A 21,155-nucleotide genomic window follows, 5' to 3' on the forward strand; every position below is an offset into this window, starting at 1 on the left:
CTGCATTTATTTTATTTTATTTTTTTAATCTTGACACATTGAAGACAGGAAAAAGTAGTTACATGTGCATATCATAGAAATGAACATTACGATTCAAACTGAGAGAAATTTCTGCATAGCTATTTTCTGCCCAGAAATCTGAATAATGGACTCTATATGTACTGGGTCCATAAAGAAAGTACAACTGCTTAGTACAACTTTTTGGTTTAATACTTCACAGATTTTTGGAACAAAATGCACTAGAACTGAAAAGCAGCATTTTTTGCTGACCTTGTTGGAAGGCTAATGCTGTTTCTGGGAAATAAGTGAAACAAGCAGTTCTTTGTTGGCAGAAAGAGAGAGAGACGAGGAGGGGAGCCTAGTCTTTTTTTCCTCACAATATCGTGACTAAGTCAAAATTGTAATATGGCTGGGTTCTTTCTTTTTTTTCTTTTATTTTTTTCACTTCTATAGACGTGGTTTTCATCAAATGGTGTTGTGTAAAGGACACCAGGCACTGGCCAGCTCATATGAATTAGTCTCTGGACTGCCCATAAACAGCGTAGAGAAAAAGATCCTGAATTGCATCGAGACACTTCTGACCCTAAAATCATAAAAGTTGTTACAATCGGTTCAACACGTGTGTCAGAAACAATTTATGCTTGCATGTTTTGGCTTCCATGACTTGCAAATTGTCTTGCCCACAAAATAATCCTTGCCTAGTATGTACCCAGAACTTAGTATGTAACAGAAAGGTCTCACACAATGCCAGAAAACCTGATTTGTTAGAATACCATTATTAATTTAAAAATAAATAAGACCAATAAAATAATTGTTTCATGTTTCATCTAACTGGAAAAAGGGAATTACATAGGACTAATCAAGATGTGAAATAAGTCTTCATAATTCCATGGACTGCAGTGCGACTGTGACGAAATACTCCAGGTTTGGAACTTAGCTCTACATTTTTATTCACTTTAATTTGAGCTAGAAAGTTGTGTAACAGCTGTTTAATGAAGAGACTTATTTCATATTACAAAACAAATTTGTTTCTCCCAAGAGAACTGAATTCAAGGGCACCTTAAATCAGTCTGCTATAAGGATGACTACTTTTGATCTGCTATGTTATATCCAATCTCCTTTACCACATGGTGGTAGAATTTTTCTTCTTAAATTTTTTGTTTGTTTGCAGAACCTTAGAAATCTTCCAGTGGGAATAGCAAACCCTGCCTAGGGAATTTAAGCTTTCTGAAGACGTTAGTTATCCTTGGACCCCTCGGAATCAGTCCAGAAGTTCTAAGGCCTCCCAAAACACAGGCTGAAAAGAGCTGTTAAGGCATTACTTATTTATTAGATGTGTCATTGAACTGAAATTGGTATTCATATTGGGCAACCTAGTCTGAGCTTAAACTGCAAGTTTTTCTATTTTAACTCAAACTCTGTTATGTTCCTCATAATATTCTAATGTAAATTCAGAATTCAAATATAACAGAGCAGTCAATAATAAAGCCAAGTAAGTAGCACAAAAATGTGGCGTATGATTATATCCTATGGAACAGAGATTTGTAGAATGTTGTTGTACTGTTACGTTGCACACAGCAGTTGGCACAAGACCTTCCTTTGACTTGGCTGGGCTCATTCAAACCTTCATTGACAAAGAGTTATCAGCTACATACAAAAAAGTGTTACCGGACTTTTCAGTACAGGAATTCACTTGAGAATGGTAAAAGAGAATCAGTAACAGTTTGGGCTAGTTCCAGGAAAAGCAGTGAAGTAAAAGACTTTTCCCAAAATAAGCTTGCATTTATACCACCCAGGGGTGTTTTTTCCATTGTTGAGATTATTTTTATTCCAACTTGTGTATTTACAGATTCGCTATTAATTTTAAATCTAGGCAATATAAGACATACCAAACATGCCTGAAGATATTTTCAGGTACTATAATTTTTCATTATGCCTATGCATATCATTGTAGCTTGCCTTTCAGAAAAGCAACTTATTTTCTTCTCAAAAATATTTTTCTTCTTGTTGTTTGAAGAACTCACATAGTAAGAATTTGAAAGCAGTGAGAACTCTTGGTCTTGTAATATGTGATCATACTTTGCCACATATCTTTTGAAGAGATTCTGTCTGGATGGTGGTTTTTGCCCAGGTAGATAGCTTTGTGGGATAAGACCTACCTGGTGTTACATACAGTGTTTTGAACAGGAAATATGAGGCATGGAAGAGGGTAGGGAAGGGAAGCTGTAGAGGAAAAAGAGGGGGAAGTATTTTTAAGTGATCATAAGTGTTGCCACAATTGTATGGTAGATAAATGTGACCACAGATTTTGTTGGTATTGATTCTGTAAAGAAAATGTCTAGAAGGATGCAAGTAATTATATATGAAAGCATGCATGCTTAATTATTAATTACTGTACTAACTAGGGTGTAATAATAGCAAGAATCAAATAGTCTGTTGAGACTTTCGGAATTGCCCTGTCTAAGGCAGTTTTAATTTGCATGGATTTGTAAACCTCAGTGTCATTTTCACAAGCATAAATTAGGTAAAAATACGTGATGATGCTCAACACAAAACGGGTCACAGAAAGAGTTTCCAGCAAAACTGAATCTTGCTTTTAATTTATTCTACAGAAGGTTCAACCATATTAAATGTATCATTTCAGAGCTTCCATAGTTTTTTTTGCCGCAGTGAAAGGAGGCAGTCATATTTTCTGTCATAAAATGTTGAGAAGCATACACAGGACCAGTATGATCAGATTGTTTAGCTTTACAATGTATAAAGATGTTTTCTGTAACAAAGAAGATTGGTTTGGGGTGATAATTTTTCATATTTAGCAAAATGCAAATCACTTGCTAGTTTATTTCGGTTTATGCCCAGATTTGTTTTGCCTTGTTTACTGTGTGCAGTCAAAAAGTTCGAGATATTAGACAACATCTGCAACCTCATCTCCGGTGGAGAAGCTGCCTCAGTGGAGTTGCAGTATGTCCATTTGTCTCTAGATCTGGCTTCCTTTTTTATCCAGACATCACTTGGGTAGAGCTTAAAGATTTTTTATATTTGTTTTGAATTATGAGTTCCGGCGTCCTGACTGGAAGGTACTGCAGGCTACACCAGATCAGCTATATTGTACCTGAACTGAAAGTCCAGCACTTGACAGAAACATTTAGTGTCTAATGCATTTGCTGTGCTTTTGTACTGTGTTTAGCTGGGATGGAATTAATTTCATAGCAGCTGGTATGGTGCTGTGTTTTGGATTCCTGACCAGAACAGTGCTGATAACAGAGCAGTGTTTTGGCTGTTGCTGAGCAGAGCTTGCACAGTGTGGATGGAGGCTTTCTTCTTAACCCCACTATTTCCTACCACCACACACAGCTGCCCCGCCACCAGCAAGCTGGGATGCACCAGAAGCTGGGAGGAGACTGCTGGCTTGAATTGATCAAAGGGACATTCCATACTGCGTGGCCTTGTGCTCAGCCATAAAAGGCTATGGAAAGGAGGAGGAAGGGGGGGACATTAATGGTTGTGGCATTTGTCTTCCCAAGTAACCTGTGCAAGTGCTGAGGCCCTCCTTTTTAGGAAGTGGCTAAACTGCCTGCCAATGGGAAATACTGATTTTTTTTTTTTTTTTTTATTATGCTTTGCTTGCATGCACAGCTTTGGTTCACTTAATAAACTGTCTTTATCTCAATGCACATTTTTTTCATGCTTTAATTCTTCCAATCCTTTCCCCCACCCCGTTGTGTGGGGCTGGGGTGTGACAGGGTGGGTGTTTAGTTGCTGCCTGGGGGTGGCCAACCCACCATAGCATGGTGACTGTGATTTTCAAAGCTCTGGATGGCTTTAGTGCACATTCAGAACACATTGAACAACCCCTGCCCAGTAAACTCCAAATTGTTGTATTTGTCCCATGTACTCAGATGCAATGTGCAACATATGCACATTTCTGCCAACCATCTCAAAGCTTTGTATCCAACTATTTGTGTAATGGAATTGTTCAGTCCACTAAGAAGTCCTTTTACCCTTTCTTCATCTGTCAAAACTCCAGTGGCAAATGCCATTGTTTGCAGCTTGAACAGCACTACTTCATTAGGTTTTCTGATGGATCAATCATTCAGTAGCTTTAACTGCTCTGCCAAACTGCAGGATTTCTGGGCTGTTAGTTCATTTAGGAAGACTAAGAGAGCTGGAAGTTTTGCATTAGTTCTGCCAGCGCCTCTCTCTGTTGCCTCTGGATTTGTCTGTAACATGATGGCATTTCCTTTCTGTGCATCATTTATCTTGAGTATTCCAGCTACCACTAAGTCTGCAGGGAACCTGGAAAGATCACTTATTGTTGGTAAACTTAATTTATGTTCTTTGACCTGGATGTTTCTTTAGGTCTCCTGATTTTCTCATGTCAGAATTTCTTACAGATAATAGCTGTTGATGTAGGAAGCTGCAGTTTTCAGCACAAGCCTGTCTGTATTCATGTAGTATAGCTGTCTTTAACTTAGGAGCATCATGTAGCGAACCACAAATCTGAAACTGTGTGAAGATCTAGCCCAGGTCTCTTATGGTCCTCTCAAAGCTGGTGCTAATGCACTTCCACAGAATGAAGTGGGTGGCTCTGTGCTGCAGTCTGTGGGTTCCAGGAGGCTTTACTTGGGGATCAGATGACATCTACATTGCCTCTGGAGAAATCACATTGAAGGACACACTGGCATATCTGTGCTATACTCTCCAGAACTTCTGATTCTGGAAGCACATTGCAAAGAAAGTTTAGATATGTCTGCTTGCTTTCCACAGGCCCTGGAAGGATTTACTAGTGTGGGCTTTGCACCACCTACAGGTAATAAAGCTCTTTCTAGACCCAAACTAGGTATAGCACATGAGTAATCCATGCCTATTAGATATGGCTAGTCCTGATCTGCAGAAGTAATAAAATAAATCTGCACCATGACTAAACCTTACAGTTGGCACTTTCAAAATTCACTGTATTTCACTCCGGACCTATCTGGATGTTATCAATGCTGGATGCGATTCTTAACACTATGAACAAGAAGAAGCTAAGCATGGAAGTTGAAGACACATTCCACATGCCATAGCATTTGAACTGCTGGTATAGAAAAGCTCTAAAACCTAACACGTTAAACGCTTGTTCATAACAATGTATATTGCCTTTCAGTTGAACTGAAGCAGAAGAACACTTGCAAACCTGCTGTTATTTAATTACACATCAGTTCATTCCCAGACTCAGCTGTTTTATTACTGTACAAGTAACATTTTGACCCTTCAGATATATTTTTAGAACAGCTGAATGCAGCAGTTGCTGTGGAAAGTGCTGTGGAATGTCCCAGATTTTAGTTTCATTTTGTTTTCTATAATGAGTTGCATAACAGTTTTACACTATTTTTATTTCCAGTTAATATTTGTTTTGAGCTAGGTTAGATTAATTTGCATTATGTGTCCATGCACACACACACAAACTAGACCTGTCTTTGCAAAAGTAGACCACCTGGGTCCTACATGAGTCCTAAATTTGCCTGTGCAACGTGATCGTGATGCACTCAAGAATAATTCAAGTGGCACAGTGCTGTTATGTGGCTAATAAGATCTAATAAGATCAAAACCTGGGCCTTAACATCTGTGCATTTATTAGCTGGTTTTGAAAAAAAAAAAAAAAAAAAAGTGATTTTATCACTGTATCAATGCTACATTTTAAGATAGATTTTGTCATACATGTACTTTAGAAGATACCTTAACAAAACTATCTGTACTCATTTGAAAGCACAGACACATGGCTTCTCTATATTTGCTGTTTCTGAGTCTATTCATAAAGTCTGCTGCTAAGATAGGTGTCCGGTATTGAAAGTGAACGAAGAGTTACCTGAATCCCTTTTTTTCTTGAAGCAGCGTATGCTGGAGAAAAATGTGGTGTCAGCAGGTTCAAATGACATCTGGTGAATTTGTCCCTATTACTCAACTCAATGGCTTTTTAGAACTCATTCCAATTAGTGGCAGTTTTGAACAGAGCTGTTTCTCTCTGGACGTATGTCCAGAGGTTTCAGACCTACAAACCTCTGAGAAGAAAGGCACTGACAGGAACAGGAGCATTGCCAAATAACACAAATGGTGTGGAGTTGGTTGAGGATCGCTCCGACCTAGTCCTTTGCCTTCTATATATGTCCTGTACTGAAACTTGTAAAAAATTCTCATAGCTGTAGCTTTATCAAACACAGATGATGTAAGTCCCTTTTATTGGAAGTAGCACGAATTTTTGTTGTTTCTTAGAAATATAACCACAGAAAAAGGATAACATGAGGAGGAGGAAGCAGATGAATGTGCAAGAGGTGATAGCAGTCAATAACCCTGGTTTCATGTGGAAGCATGATGTCATTTGTGTGGATGCAGCTGTTTGTGAGCCACACATACACTGAATCAGTAAGAACGTTATATTGCTGCAGAGCTGCTTTTAGCTTGGATTATTTATTGAGCTGAATTTGCTTCTGAAGCTAAAATGTCATGCAGCTGCACTCCCAAGTGGTTCCATAGTGCTGTACCTACGTGTTGCTGGATCACCCAGAATTTAAAAGTCAGTTCAGATCTATGTGAGCACATGTCAATAAATTTGTCAAATGAAGCAAGGCAAAGTTTATGCTGGCCCAATGCCTGTGTACCTGCTTTATTCCAACTGCAGAAAAACAAGCAACACCCAATTTGGCAAAAAACTAACTAGCAAGAAGTCAACCTCTCTCTTTTTTTTTTTTTTCTTTTAATTTTTTAACTTGGGACTAGTAGAGTGAGTTAAGATCAATATTTTGCATTGTATGTGTATCATACATTTGATCCAGGCTTTAAAATCATCAACCCATTTCTTTCAATGCACACTTTCAAGAGGGATTGCTCTACCATATCCTTCAAGGTCAGTGATATGCACAACATTAATATCCAGGTCTGAGAAGCAGAGAACTGAGTTGAGATTTCTGTTTTCATATGGTAAGAGCAATGAGTGAAAGACAAAAAGGAAAATACAAATCATAGTCCTTTGGAAAGAAAGACATTGTACCTTTTTTAGGAAGTATTTTAGTACCTGGGATATTCTTGTTAAAACAGTAGAGCTTTGTTAATTACATTATTGCCTCACTAGTGAAAGAATCCTTGCACAAATGTCAATTTTAAAGCAGTATGTGGGTATCACTTGTTATCCAGACTGGCTTTAGGCACTGTATGTATTTTTTACTGGAAATGTGGAGGAAGAAAAGAACTGTTCATTCTATGGCACACAAAAGGCATTGCATTGCTGAGAACTGATGTATTTTACTCAAAAATAAAATGGAGGTCCAATCAAACCTAACTCTTAGAGTAACTTACTTTTTTTTCTACCAATACTAACCATTGTCACATACTATCAACAAAATGGAGGTACAAAAGAGGCTGTGCAGCCACCCTGCTTTGTCTCATTTTCCTCCTGTTTTTTTTCCCACTACAAATAGGGAAACATCTTCAGAGAGATGGGATGTTTCTGTTTCTATGTACAAGTGATACCTCCTGGTGAAAGTTCCAGTTGATTATTTTGGCTTTGTGGCATGATTACCAAAAACATCTAGCTAGCTCACTGCATGTTATAGGTACACATTTATAGAGAAGTTTTCAATTAAAAAGTTTGCATATCATTTACTACCTATGACTAGGTAAATATTTGAACATACCAGGATCATAGAATCATAGAAGGGTTTGAGTTAGAAGGGACCTTAAGGATCGCCCAGTTCTAACCTCCCTTCCATGAGCAGGGACAACTTCCACTGGATCAGATTACTCAAAATATGACTTTAAATACTTGTTGTATCTTAAGTATTTAAATTTCATACACATATAAAATATTTCAGATTATTTATTAAGCAATTACTAGTATCAGATCTTGCCAGGTAGCATAGTTCTCTCGATCATTAGAAGTAAATAATTCTAATGATGATAATTCTACTCACTGTAGATGAGCAATATGTGTCGTAGGCATTCTGTTACCTTAAAGTACAATTGTTCTTAATCAGACTTGATTTCTTTTCTTTCCCACAGTTATGAATCACCAACACCAAATAACACACAGCACAGCTATCTCACAGCAAAGTCGTCCTCCCCAGACCCCACAGCCAGGGCTGTTGAACATGCCCAATGCACTGACCACACAGCAGCAGCAGCAGCAGAAGTTGAGGCTCCAGAGAATCCAAATGGAGAGGGAGCGAATTAGGATGCGTCAGGAGGAGTTACTGCGACAGGTAACACCGAGGATACGCTTCTATTCTGTTCAAGAGCTTTTGGTTCGATGCATCCAAATTTTTAGCAGGTACAATTAGTAGCACTGTTAATTTATGTCAAGGTTAAACATTGCTTTAGGTAAGGATAACCAAAAAACTAATACAAATAGAGTCTTCATGAACAGAGAACATTTCATTTTTTCTCTCAACTAGCATTGAGCAGAGCACAAAATGTCATATAGCAGTTCTTGGAAAACAAAGTATAAGGAAAGAGACTCAAGAGTCACAGGCCTCAACTGTTTCTTACTCTCTATGATGGCAATGTAAAGACCAAATTCTGTTTAACAGCTGTTTATAAATCTAGAACAACTATCACTGGTTATTTCTCAGTCTACTTTGATTTCCGTAAAAGACCATGTTCATGCTTCATTGAAGATAAGGCAGAACATACAGGCTTGTTCTTGAATCTGATCCCAGTTTTATAATTTGCAACCTTTACCTTTAATTGAAATAAAAACACATTCATATATTACATGAGTACCTCAATTTTGCTGACTTTTCAGAGATGTGTTTCTGTAGGTGTTTTGTTTATTTTTCTATTTCATAAGTTTTAGCTCTGTATAATGACTCATATTGAATAAAATAGATAGGTAGTTTCCTTTACACTGCCTTAAGGAAATAAACAGAGTCTTTTATTCTGCTAGAGACCACTCTACTGATGATATTGTGCTTTGCACAGTATATTAATCAGCTTCCTTAGAGAAAATAAACAACCTGTTTCCATTAGGAACAATGTGAACTAAGTAAATTTTACCAAGGATATCACCATTATGGCCAGTGACCTTGTAAACGCTACAGTTACAGGTCCAAGTAGCTTTGAAAATGGTGACTTTCACAAAAATCAAAGAATCACAAATTGGCCTCACACTAGACATCATGCCACTGGTCACCACTCTCTGGGCTCAGCCATTCAGATAGTTTTCAAACCTCACCTCATCCAGCCCACACATTAACAGCCTCTCTGTGAGGAAAATATAGGGGACAGCGTCAAAAGCTTTACTGAAGCCTAGGTATACAATATTCACTGTTCTTGCCTTTTCTCCCAGGCCAGTCACATAATCATAGTTGTTTATCAAGTTGGTCAAGCATGACCCTCTTGGGGAATCCATGCTGACAACTCCTGATGATTTTCTTGTTCCTGGAAATGTTTTCCAGGATTAGCTGCTTCATCATCTTCTCAAGGATCAAGACGAGGCTGATCACTCTGTAGTTTCCTGGGTCCTTCTTCTTGCTCTTGTTGATGTTAGGAGAGACATTTGCTTTCCTCCAGTCTTTAGCCACTTCTCCCAGTCACCATGTTTGATCAAAGCTTATCAAGAGTGGCCTCACAATGACATCTGCCAGCTCCCTCAACACTCATGGCTACATCCTATCAGGGCCCATGGATTTAGTATGTCCAGCATGCATAATTATTCCCTGACCTGGTCCTTTTCCACCAAGGGTGCATCTACCTTGCTTCAGTCTTTTCTTCTGGTCTCCAGGACCTGGGATTCCTGAAGGCCAGTCATTCTGGTAATGACTTTGCCAAAGAAGGCATTTGGTAGCTCACTTTTCTCAGGTCCTCTGTAACTGGGTGGCCAGTGTAATTCAGCAGTGAGCCTGTATTTCCTCTGGTCTTCCTTTTGTCACATATGTAAAGCCCTTCTTTGTTGTCTTTTACATACCTAGACAGATTCAATTCTAAATGGGCTTTAGCTTTCCTGATGTCATATTTGCATGCTTGGACAATGTCTCTGTATTCCTCCCTGGTCACCCGTCCTCACTGACAGCCTCTATGAAATTAATAATTCTGTGGAATTACTATTTCATGTCTGCAGCTCTTTTGCCTTTGGGTCATTTCAGGGTAACAATTGTTTATACTGTATTTATAAATACAGTGTGACCAGTCTTGGCAGCACTTAAAAACATGTTTGTGACCAGGATAAAGATGACAATAGGCTGAACTTTTCTGATGTGTTAGAGTACCTTAAGTTGCTGTAATTTTTGGAAATGGTAGTGACTTCTGTAGAATGCAAAAAGAAACTTAAGAAAAATCCTCACACTTAGATGACCTTTAAGGGAGAGTAGCAGAGTCTGTGTAAAGGATGGGTAGCCACAAGTAAGTGAAGAGTGGTACTCACTCTTGTTCTGACAAGTTGGAGGAGAATTAGTGAGAAAAAATATATCAGTGTTGAAAACAGACTGGAACATCTAAATGACCTCTAGTAGGCATTGTAGGGTAGCAAAGAAAAGGGGACATACCCACTTAGTGGGTGTGAAATAGAGTTCTGGATGATCAGAGCAGATCTATCAAAAGGGAAATATACTCACAAATAATTTGTTTTATTTTATAAGCAGCAGTCATGAAAATCTTGAATTAGTGACCAGTGTTTTGGTTTCCTCTCGGAAAAAAAAAAAAGAAAAAAAAGAAAAAAACAGGAAAAAAAAGCAGAATTGCAAAAATTTTAGTGAGAGTATTTGTAAAAACAGTTTATGATAATATATTTGCAACATTTATATTTTTACTCTTTTATCTCCTTCCTCTAAATGTATGTATAAGAACTTAAAGAAATTCTCTTTAACAAAATTAATTAAAATTCATTTATAGTTTTTGAATCTGTACAGCACTATCTAACAGCATTTGAAAATAAGGAAAAAAGAAAAAAAATTAAATTATGTTCCTTTTATAAATCCTGAGGAAACACCTATTTTTGCATGTGATTATTCCCAACATCTTTGGTGAATATTTGTACATGCTCAAAGTTAAGCATGTGCTCAGTGCTCTTGCTGAACAGGCATGTGAAAGGCAGATACAAGTCCGTTAATGTCTCTGAAATTTTTTATCTACTTGTCTCAGGGCTGAATTTGACTTTTATGGTTCAGACCTGAGTCTAAAAACTGTGCCGACACCAATGTCTTGTGCCCATGATCAATTTCCATTTACCTTAATTTCTGGGAACTACATTACATTATATCACCTGTGTGTGCAGAATAACTGCGTTCAAGGTAGTGTTCTCTGACCTGATCAGTAATCCCAAGTCTTGCACATACATTCTTTACTATCAAGAGCTCAGAACGTAATAGTGCTGGCCATAGGAAGAGAGTGGACCTAATTTGCTCTGAGTTTAGTCATATTGTCATCATGCTAATGATGCAGCTAGCTATTTCTACTTTCTTTGGACCTGTTTTTGCTCCAGAGCAAGAGCAAATTAAGCTTCAGAACAGTTGAACCATTAACACAATGGCTGGTTTCCCTGCCCTGCTGACTGTTCTACTTTGAAACTAATACGTGTAAAACATTATGCAGCTGTGCTGTGCTTAATAAAGTCTTCAACTTATTATGCTTATTATGCTGTGTAGCACCCTGCACTGATGCTCTTTGTTTAAGATATAAAGCAGGACAGTATCACTTTGCATTACTAAAATTTCCAGAACTGGGTTAGCTTCTAGGAGACAACATATTTGCAACTCGAGGAAGGTAAGATGTAAAATCTATCCTTTGCAACAGAACTTTGTACACTTCCTGCCATTAGCCTGAATAGCAGTGAACCCTGGCATCTGAGAAGAATGTGGCAAATCACTCTGGAACAGGACCCTTTGCTACTGTTTTTGCTTTTTTAGTGTGACCTATCTAAGGGAAAAATGCTGACTAAAAGTGTGCACTGCTGCTAGGCGACTCCAAGGAGGTGCAGAGAGCTTGAGCAAGATGGGAGGAATTCTTTCAGTCTTCAACAAATCCGATTTCAGCCTGGCAGCAGCTGCTGGCTCCCTGTAGCCACTCCTGGCTGCAGCTGCTTGGGTGGAGCAGCATACCCAGCCTGAAGGAGCATGTGGTCCTGGAGGCACTCTGCTTAGGGGATTTGTTTACTGCTTTGTCCTTCTCTGCATTAGTTGGTAAAGCCGCTAGAACAGCAAACTCAGTGCATGCAGGAAGGGCGTTGTGTTTCAGCAAGCCAGTATGACTGAACTTCCATTTAAAAGTTTCCTTGCTCAGTTTTGTCATTCTGGAAAGAGTTTTCTTTCTTACTGGTTTGTTTTTCTCAGCTTTCCAAAGGAAATGGGAGAAATCTGCTTGCTGCCGAAGAGCTTTCTTGGAAGTTGAAGTAACTAGAGTTGATTTCAGTAAAAAATCTCTGAAAGTGTCATATAGGAAAGATATCCAAGTGTTCTTCTCTTCATGTACAAATGCCATCTTTCAGCTCATCTGGAAGGGCAAGAATAGTCACAAAAAAGCAACGCATCTCATAGGTAGCTTTCTAATCCCCTTATCCTATTCCATAAATGTGTGTATGGAAAGGTACAGGGGCTCAAAAGCAGCTGTAGAAGGAGTGGTGTATGGGGACACAGATGAAAATTTATCACGGTTTTGTGGCTCAAGAATAGAAGGTCACTTGCATGCTACAGCCTGCACAGAAAAATTTTATTACTTTATTTTTAGTAATAGCATTTGATTTTTAGAAATGACAGCCAAGTGCTAACAAACATGTATTTTACATATTGTCAAACTAGGGGAAAGGCTTTTATTTCTTCTTTTTGTTCCATTCTTACCTTTTTTAGCGTGGAACTCTCTCCAGTAAGATTTGAAAATTCAATGCCTAAGTATTAAAGACATGAACTTTATCTCTGGATTGGACTTTTAACAAAAAAAAATCTTGGCAAAGTATGTCCTGCATCATTTTCGCTGTCTTCCTTTTCATCTTTCTTCCTGTATCTTCCTGTATTTCTTTCTCCTTCCTTCCTTCCTTCCTTCCTTCCTTCCCTCCTTCCCTCCTTCCTTCCTTCCTTCCTTCCTTCCTTCCTTCCTTCCTTCCTTCCTTCCTTCCTTCCTTCCTTCCTTCCTTCCTTCCTTCCTTCCTTCCTTCCTTCCTTCCTTCCTTCCTTCCTTCCTTCCTTCCTTCCTTCCTCTATTTATTTCTCTATTTCTTTCTCTCTGTCTTGCTAGTGTTAGTTTTGCTTGTGTTGTTGCAGTTGCTATTTACTTCTTATATTTAAAAAAGTATTTTCACCATCTTCATGTAGACAGTTAAAAAAGCAGGTCTGCCCATTTTCTGAGATTTGTATATTTTCACAGACATACATAAGCTATCATGTGTAAACTATTAAAACTATTCAGTCTGCGTATTTTTAGCATTTATTAAATAATTACATAATCTAATGGAGATTACTATTTATCAGTCAGTTACTGGCAATTTGATTATAAGTGAAGCATTATGATAATGGGCACCAATAGATTTTAGTTCCCAATGCATAATGGTTGCATTATTAATGCAGAGACCAGACTGGTCCTCCTTAGTGAACAAATCAATTGCAAACATAGTAAAGCATTACATTCTAGCCTCAAAAAATTGTTTATTTTTCTGTATTTGGGAGAATGATTGAGTGACCGATTCAGCAGAGAAAGGTTTTGTACTACACTTTAAATAAAACATTTATTTTCCTTATTTCATAAAAATATGTAATAATAATTAGGTTGATTGAAACAGGTTTACTGATACAGCTTCAGTATTTTTAAGGTCTTGGGATGTTTGGAACATCTCTGTGGAGCCAAACAATAATTGTATTAGAACTCTGTACCACTAGATGTCATGGTTGTTTCATGGAGCTACAACAAGGAGGATTTATCTTCCAGGAAGAGTTGAAAAAAGTTTCCTTTGGCTCTAATTGCTCGTTTGTCATTTTTAAGACAGTATACAAGAGACAGATCATTAGGCAGATACTTATTATTAAGCAGAGGGTTTGTTATTGGATTAAATTCTTGGTTGCAGTGGTTTTCTTCTAATTTGCTAAGTACTTTATGGTTCCAACTTGGATTATTCTGCTTTGGTATCTAGCAAATTATATCATCTAGTTTGTCATCAGAAGGGCAACAAAGATAGCGAAGGGTCTGGAGGGCGAGATGTATGAGGAGCAGCTGAGGTCCCATGATTTGTTCAGTCCAGAGAAGAGGAGACTGAGGGGAGCGGGCCTTGTGGTGGTGGGCTGCTCTCTCACAAGGGGAGCAGAGGGGCAGGCACTAGCTCTGCTCTCTGGGGACAGTGACAGGACCCAAGGGAATGGCATGGAGCTGGGACAGGGGAATGTCAGGCTGGATATCAGGCAGAGGTTGTTCACTGAGAGGGTAGTTGGACACGAGAACAGGCTCCCCAGGGACCAGGTCACTGCACCAAGCCTGCTGGAGTTCAGGAAGCATTTGGACAAAGCCCTCAGGAATGGGGTTTAATTTTTACTTAGTCCTGTGTGGAGCTGGGAATTGGACTCAGCTATCCTTGTAGGTCCCTTCCAACTTGGGATATTCTGTGATTTCATAGTTCTAACTCTTGCCCAGCAGTTTATACTGAGAGCAATTTCACTTAAGGTAAGATGTTAGAAGAAACACATGAGAGATTAAATTTGATGTTTTAAATTGTTTTATTATTCCTACTCCAGCTCTCAGAGTAGCCGACCTCACTGAAAAGTAAACTGAAATTATAATTTGAATGTTGCACAGCTCTCATAGACACGTGAAAACCCTCAATTGGATTTAGCTGGCCCTTGAAGTGTGGACAGGCAATTAATAATTGGTGGTAATGTGCAGACCTATCAGTGTTTATGGTGGGGCAACATACAAGTTGTCCTAAATTACAACATAGGTAGTTTGACTTTGTAGCTATTATCTCTGTGGCTGCAAAGCTGTAGAGTTGTCATCAGTTACATTGTTTAGAATTACTTTCCTGAATAAAAAGAGGTATATATATTGCAGGTTCTCTTTTGTGAGACTGCAGTGATTCTGAGCTGTTGGAATAACCTTTCTCTTTTATTTATTTGCCTTTTCAGGAAGCTGCACTGTGCAGGCAACTTCCCATGGACTCAGAAAACATGACCCCAGTTCAAACAGCTGTGAGCACAGCAGCCATGACACAAGACATGAGACCTGTTACAAATAATGGATCTGATCCTTTCTTGAACAGGCAAGTTCATGTCCTCCATATTAGACAATCTACACTTTTAAAGTTGTCTCTCTAAAGCAATTTCTGTTTCTATTTATAGTGGGCCATACCATTCCAGGGAACAGAGTACAGACAGTGGTTTGGGATTAGGGTGCTACAGTATACCAACAACACCTGAAGATTTCCTCAGCAACGTAGATGAGATGGATACAGGTAGAATAACCTGATTTACCTTAAAGTATAATGATATTAACAATGTCTTATTATAGCTAATAATGTTTTATAATTGTGTAATTTTTTAAGGTAACATTTGCAGAGGATAGGCATTATTTTAAATGCTTATGGGAAACAGGGAGGGTAATTTTTATATTAAGTGTGTTGTTTTAAATTACTTCTAAGAAGAGTTTGGTATAAAAATTCTTCTTTACTTTTCCCAGGAGAAACTATAGCACAGACAACAATGAACATAAATACACAACAAACACGTTTCCCTGATTTCCTCGACTGTCTTCCAGGAACAAATGTTGATCTTGGGACATTAGAGTCAGAAGACTTGATCCCTATCCTGAACGATGTGGAGTCAGTACTCAACAAAAATGAGCCCTTCCTTACATGGCTGTAGTCATCCATTATTCAATGCTGATTCAGCCTATAATGTAATTCAGAGTTTCTTTTTCCTCTTTAGATAGAGGTAGAATATCTGAAAATCCTCAGAGATTACTGCGTTAATGACTTTTGTTAGTTTAATCTCTGCGTGGATTTGATTGACACTAACTTAAATGTAAAATACATATATGGATACACATACATAAATATCATACATAAATATGTATTTCTTCCTCTTCAGAAGAGCACACACTAGTTTACGCATTTGTATAATTCTTTTACTTTTCAGATCAGGCAGAAATGTTTCACTTTAAGGACAGAAATTTAGTGTCATTTGTGCATGTCTTTGACTGATCTTCTAGGTATTGATTAACATCACAAACCCTTAATGAATCACAAAAGCTAACTACTAGGTCACTTGGTTCAGAAAACCAGCACAGCAACAGACCATGTAAGCAGTTTTATTACTATATTTATGACAATACTATCAGAGGCTTTTTTATCAACTTCTTTAAGCTTTAAAAATATTTTTTATTATTAGCAAAACTGTGCTGTGTGGACTATAGATTAAATCTGATCCATATCAGCCATAGTAATTCTCATTATATATTTGTAAAGGCACAAACAGTACTATTGCAGGTTTGTTTGTTTGTTTTTTCAGTATATTACTGTATAGTTTTCAGGTAGTAAATATGCTTTCATTTTTAAAGTACCAGGATTGTTCAGCAACAGTTTCACACTGCTATAGTGTTGTAAAATAAAACAGACTGGTACTAACTGCACACTTTTTAAAATAATGTGTTACAAAAAAGCAATTTTTAATGGATCTTAGATTTTGATGTTTATTATATTAAACACTACAATTTTGTAAATTAACACATGAACAAACAATTTTTATGTATAAAAATCTGGCAAATAATGCAAAAAGCTGCTGTTGAAATCAAGACAGAAAAATGTGGCACAACTTGGTAATATCATATGTAGTGGGAAAAAGTGTTCGCTCATACTGTTTTCAGTAATGTGCTTAACTGACAATGTCAAACTGTACATGTAGTTGTATACATGAAAAAAGATGGTAACTTTATCAGGGCAAAGCTAAGCAGTATTGTTACTTGTCTTGTAAAGTTGCATAGTTCTTAAGTCTTTCAGTTACTGTAATTTGTGTACAGGACACAAGGCATAATGTTCTCTTTGCACTTCTACCTATTGTATATCCTACAAATACTTCTTTCTCAGAGGTTTGGGACTGAGAAGGCATCAAGGACATAAAGCATCTAGTTCCCCTGAAATGCAAATGAAGTCCTAAAATTCTTAAATATTTTGAGGATATATTATTTATAATCTATGAATTTAAGCTTTTTATATTGAAAAATGTCTTTTTATGAAAAGCGTGAAAACTTTTCTTTGAGCTTAATCTGGGTTGTGTAGAGAGAGGAAGAGATGTAGCACTCAGTGTAAATGTGTGTTTTTCAGATCTAACAACACTTAGTAAGATATTACCAATGAGCTAGAGTATTGATCACTAAAGACTTTTTTCCATCTGGTGGGATGAACGTAGGTGAAAAGGTCAGAGATGAAGTTATGGGAGCATGAAAAGGCTTGGAAGTAGAATGATTATGTAACAAAATTTGATCCATATTGGGAAGGGTCACTGCAAAATGGGATACACACCAAATAAGTCACCAGCATTCAATAGAAGACATAGTAGAACTTGATACAGTAAACTACCTTGCAGTTGATGAACTGATGAGTGTACATTATACCAAAAGTTGAAACCTAAAATTCTCACATCAAAATTTAGAAAAAGGAGAGGGAAGGCAACATCTTACAGTCATGGAGTTGTATTACATAATGAAAAGTAGCTCTTTTTGTATATATATATTTTTTCTAATATAAAATGCAATGTGACAGCAGAGATATGTGTGCACAGAATTTAATTACTGAATGGTCACTGTGTTTCTTTCATTCTTTCGGGGGGTCTTCTTTGTTTGTTCATTTGTTTGTTGGTTGGTTTTGTTTCTTTTTTTAATTTCTGCTAGTGCTGTTGAAGTAACAGAAATTTCTTTTCCACAAACAAGGGACCGGGCAGGGCTGACCAATGTTGCTGTAGCTATGATTAATCTCTTTTAAGATTACTTCAGGTTGTCAGCCACAGTGAAAAATGGCTTTGTTCTTTGGCATAACTCACTGTATGAAAAACTGTGGTGAAAGAATTTTTGGTGTTTTGGCATCTGGTTGTGGTGCCAACTTGTAAGGTCAGCTCTTCAGCACTGCATTATTTGCCTAACAGACTGAAAGACATCAGTGCTAGAACAATTTAAAATAGCTGCAGATCAATGCTCCAGTATGATTCGGTTGATAAAGCTCATCATTAGATTATATTTAGAAAACGCAGTTTGTTAATTTGCTAGTAAGTAAGTACTACTGTAAATTTAAGTTTTGTCATAATACATCATATTCCAAGCAGGTCAAGATTTCATCTGGTGTGAATTAGCTAGCCTGTACTGGCTTCTGTTTGGCTACACTGATTCTCATCAAATGGAGGCGACAGCTCTTACAATGAAAACTGATACAGTTTTCTGTTGAAGTCACATACGTTTATCAGAATTACAAAGCTGGAAATTTGATTCCTCTTTCAAGTGTTTCAAGTGGTTAGGTGTCTATGTTCAAAAAGTTAAAGAGGTAAAAAATCAGAAACCGTGTCTTCCATATTCTGTAATAAAACAAGAAGGTGCTACTATGTGAAACATTATTGTCAGTGTAAAGCAACTACCAGAATCTTAGGTTGGATCTTTACTCAGTCATGAGCCAAACCATGGTTAAGTTAAAAGTGATTATTTATACTGTAAGCTTTTATTTCTTGTAATGGAGAGGATATATAAGATGAAGCACAGCAACAGCAAAATCTATTTTAAGTTCTTTTTTAAAAACAGTTTCTAGCTTTAAACAGGCTTATGGTAGAACTTTTATTCAAAGCACATTTAATTCTTCTGAAACTTAATTTTTTGTTGACAATATTTTACTGTACTATTTCAGGTTTTGAACAGTTACTTCACTAAATGTATGCCATCTACATGTAGAATAAATGCAGTATATGTGCCAGCTGTATAGCTGCACCATCACTGAGGGTGGCATACAGAAGTGTTGATGATACAGAGTAATGGAGTGTTGTTAATTACAGTTTGGTTTTTGGTAATACCATAAGAATGTAATTTGGGGAGGGATTGGGTTTGACTTTTTGAAAACAAATGCTATATGGGGGAAGGAGAGGGTTAAAATGTCTATTTTGAATACAGAAAAACATGAGCGTTCAAATAAACTTCTTTCCTAATATAGTGCATCCATGTACATGCTAATACTTTAACTTTTTATTTACTTTTTCCATCTTGTTATATGACGTGTTATATTTGTTATTAATTTAGAGTACCTCGCAACCGATTGTATGTATCAAAAGCAATCAGATCAAACTGTTGTATTGAGGGTTTGAATCTGCTTTTTATTATTATTATTTTATTTCTTTGATGTTGTACCTGAAAAATAAAATGAATTTTAAAATTCTGGATACGTATTTGTTTATTAATTATTATTTTTTTTTCCTTTGAGGATTTTACTGTATGCTTCCTGGAGAACTGTACATGCTTGTAATAAAGGTAAAGGCATCTATTCTGTGGAAAAGATATACATTAAATTAAATGATTGGCACTTAGCAAAAGAAATGTTATTTTACGGTTTCAGTTTAATAGTAGTTGTTTTGGACATTGGTTACAATTACAGTTTTACATGTAATACTTCCAACATGCTCCCAGTGCCACCACTACTTGTTTCTTTTTGTGGTCCCTTGTAATTCACTAACACAATGGCTTGGTTACAATCTGTTTAATAAAATTTTCACTAAGCAGAAAAGTCAGCACAGAGTCCATTTCCATTAATTTCTGTTTGGAGGACTTAAATAGTGCATTGGTCTCACTCTGATAAAGAACAAGAAGTTTCTCAAATTCTGCATAAAGAAAATTACAGTCTTCTTTCCTAGGAAACAGCCATGAAACCTAAATATCATGTGCTTGTATTTGAATATCTTTTCTTTACTTTTACAGAATAATTCTGAAGATGTCCTAAACTTGAGTCTCTTGATGCCTAATGGTTTTAATGAGAGTTGAAATGCAGAAAAAGAGATCCAATCAATCAAGTGTACTCAGATTTTCAGTAAAATTTTAAAAGGCTGCTGCAGAAACAGAACTCTGACACCATAAATAGAAATATTCACCTATGAATTGATGACTGATTTGAAACACTGTAAATAGCAGCAATAAAAGGATATGTTGTCTCAAAAAAGTTGTGCCAGGGGTGTTTTAGGTTGGATATTAGGAAGAACTTCTTTACTGAGAGGGTTGTGAGGCATTGGAATGGGCTGCCCAGGGAAGTGGTGGAGTCACCATCCCTGGAGGTCTTTAAAAGATGTTTAGATGTAGAGCTTAGGGATATGGTTTAGTGGAGGACTTGTTAGTGTTAGGTCAGAGGTTGGACTCGATGATCTTGAGGTCTCTTCCAACCTAGACAATTCTGTGATTCTGTGAAAAAGAGGTAGTATCAGTCTCTTCCACAGTTTGCACAGGGAGTTATGCTATGGAATGTACTTGCAATGATCTGGAAAACAGGTGAAGAGTGAGGTGAAAAGTTTACAGATGGTATGAAATCATGCAGTATAATGAAGGCTAAATCTTATCACAAAGACATTTGGAAGTATTCCGTAATAGAGAATGACATGGCATTGTATTTCATTTGAAATGTACTAATAAATTTGCAATAATGTCTAAGGGAAAAATTAGGCCTAACAAGGCATAAATAATGCTGTGCTTTGAAGTATCCATTATTGATTGGTAAAGAAATTTGGAAGTGACTGTGTCTAGTTCTGCAAGAGATTAGTTTTGTTATCAGAAGGATTAAAAACAGCAAATTACAGAACTGTATACTTTATTATGTGAAGGAAAAGGAAATACAATTATGTTCTTAAAAAAATGCCATCAATCTGATCAGAGATAATGACACATTTTCAATATTAGACAAGACTAGGAAGGCCCTTAACATGATTGCGGTGGGAAGGTAACAATGAAGAATGAAAGTTACCTGATTTGATTGTTTGGTAGTAGATTTTAGACAACAAAAAAAGGGGGATTTTGTCCCATAGCATGTAATTAAAATGTAGAATGCAAATACTTTAGTACCTTTCTCTGGATCAGGAGACTGCTTTTTGAAGTGAATCTCTCAACTATCTACTTTGTTTGCATTAATGGGATTCACTACAAATTTAACTTATATAGAACATTTAATTCAGGAGTGCATCTACTGTGCCCTTACAACTAAATCAGGCCAA

At 37.1% G+C, this 21,155-nt stretch overlaps 1 protein-coding gene across 3 annotated transcripts in view; it reads left to right on the top strand.

The window, feature by feature from the left end:
* Positions 1 to 21,155, top strand: part of WWTR1 (WW domain containing transcription regulator 1) — a 104,483-nt gene that overhangs the window by 48,072 nt on the left and 35,256 nt on the right. For 2 of the 3 annotated variants that reach the window (XM_082767407.1, XM_082767408.1), the window contains exons 3-6: positions 8,035 to 8,234; positions 15,066 to 15,199; positions 15,279 to 15,391; positions 19,388 to 19,434. In XM_082767407.1, coding sequence (XP_082623533.1) covers positions 8,035 to 8,234; positions 15,066 to 15,199; positions 15,279 to 15,391; positions 19,388 to 19,434 — 494 coding nt within the window. The other variant, XM_082767406.1, reaches the window with a different exon arrangement.

This window comes from Aythya marila (assembly GCF_965140915.1).
Source record: "Aythya marila genome assembly, chromosome: 9".
NCBI classification, from domain to species: Eukaryota; Metazoa; Chordata; class Aves; order Anseriformes; family Anatidae; genus Aythya; species Aythya marila.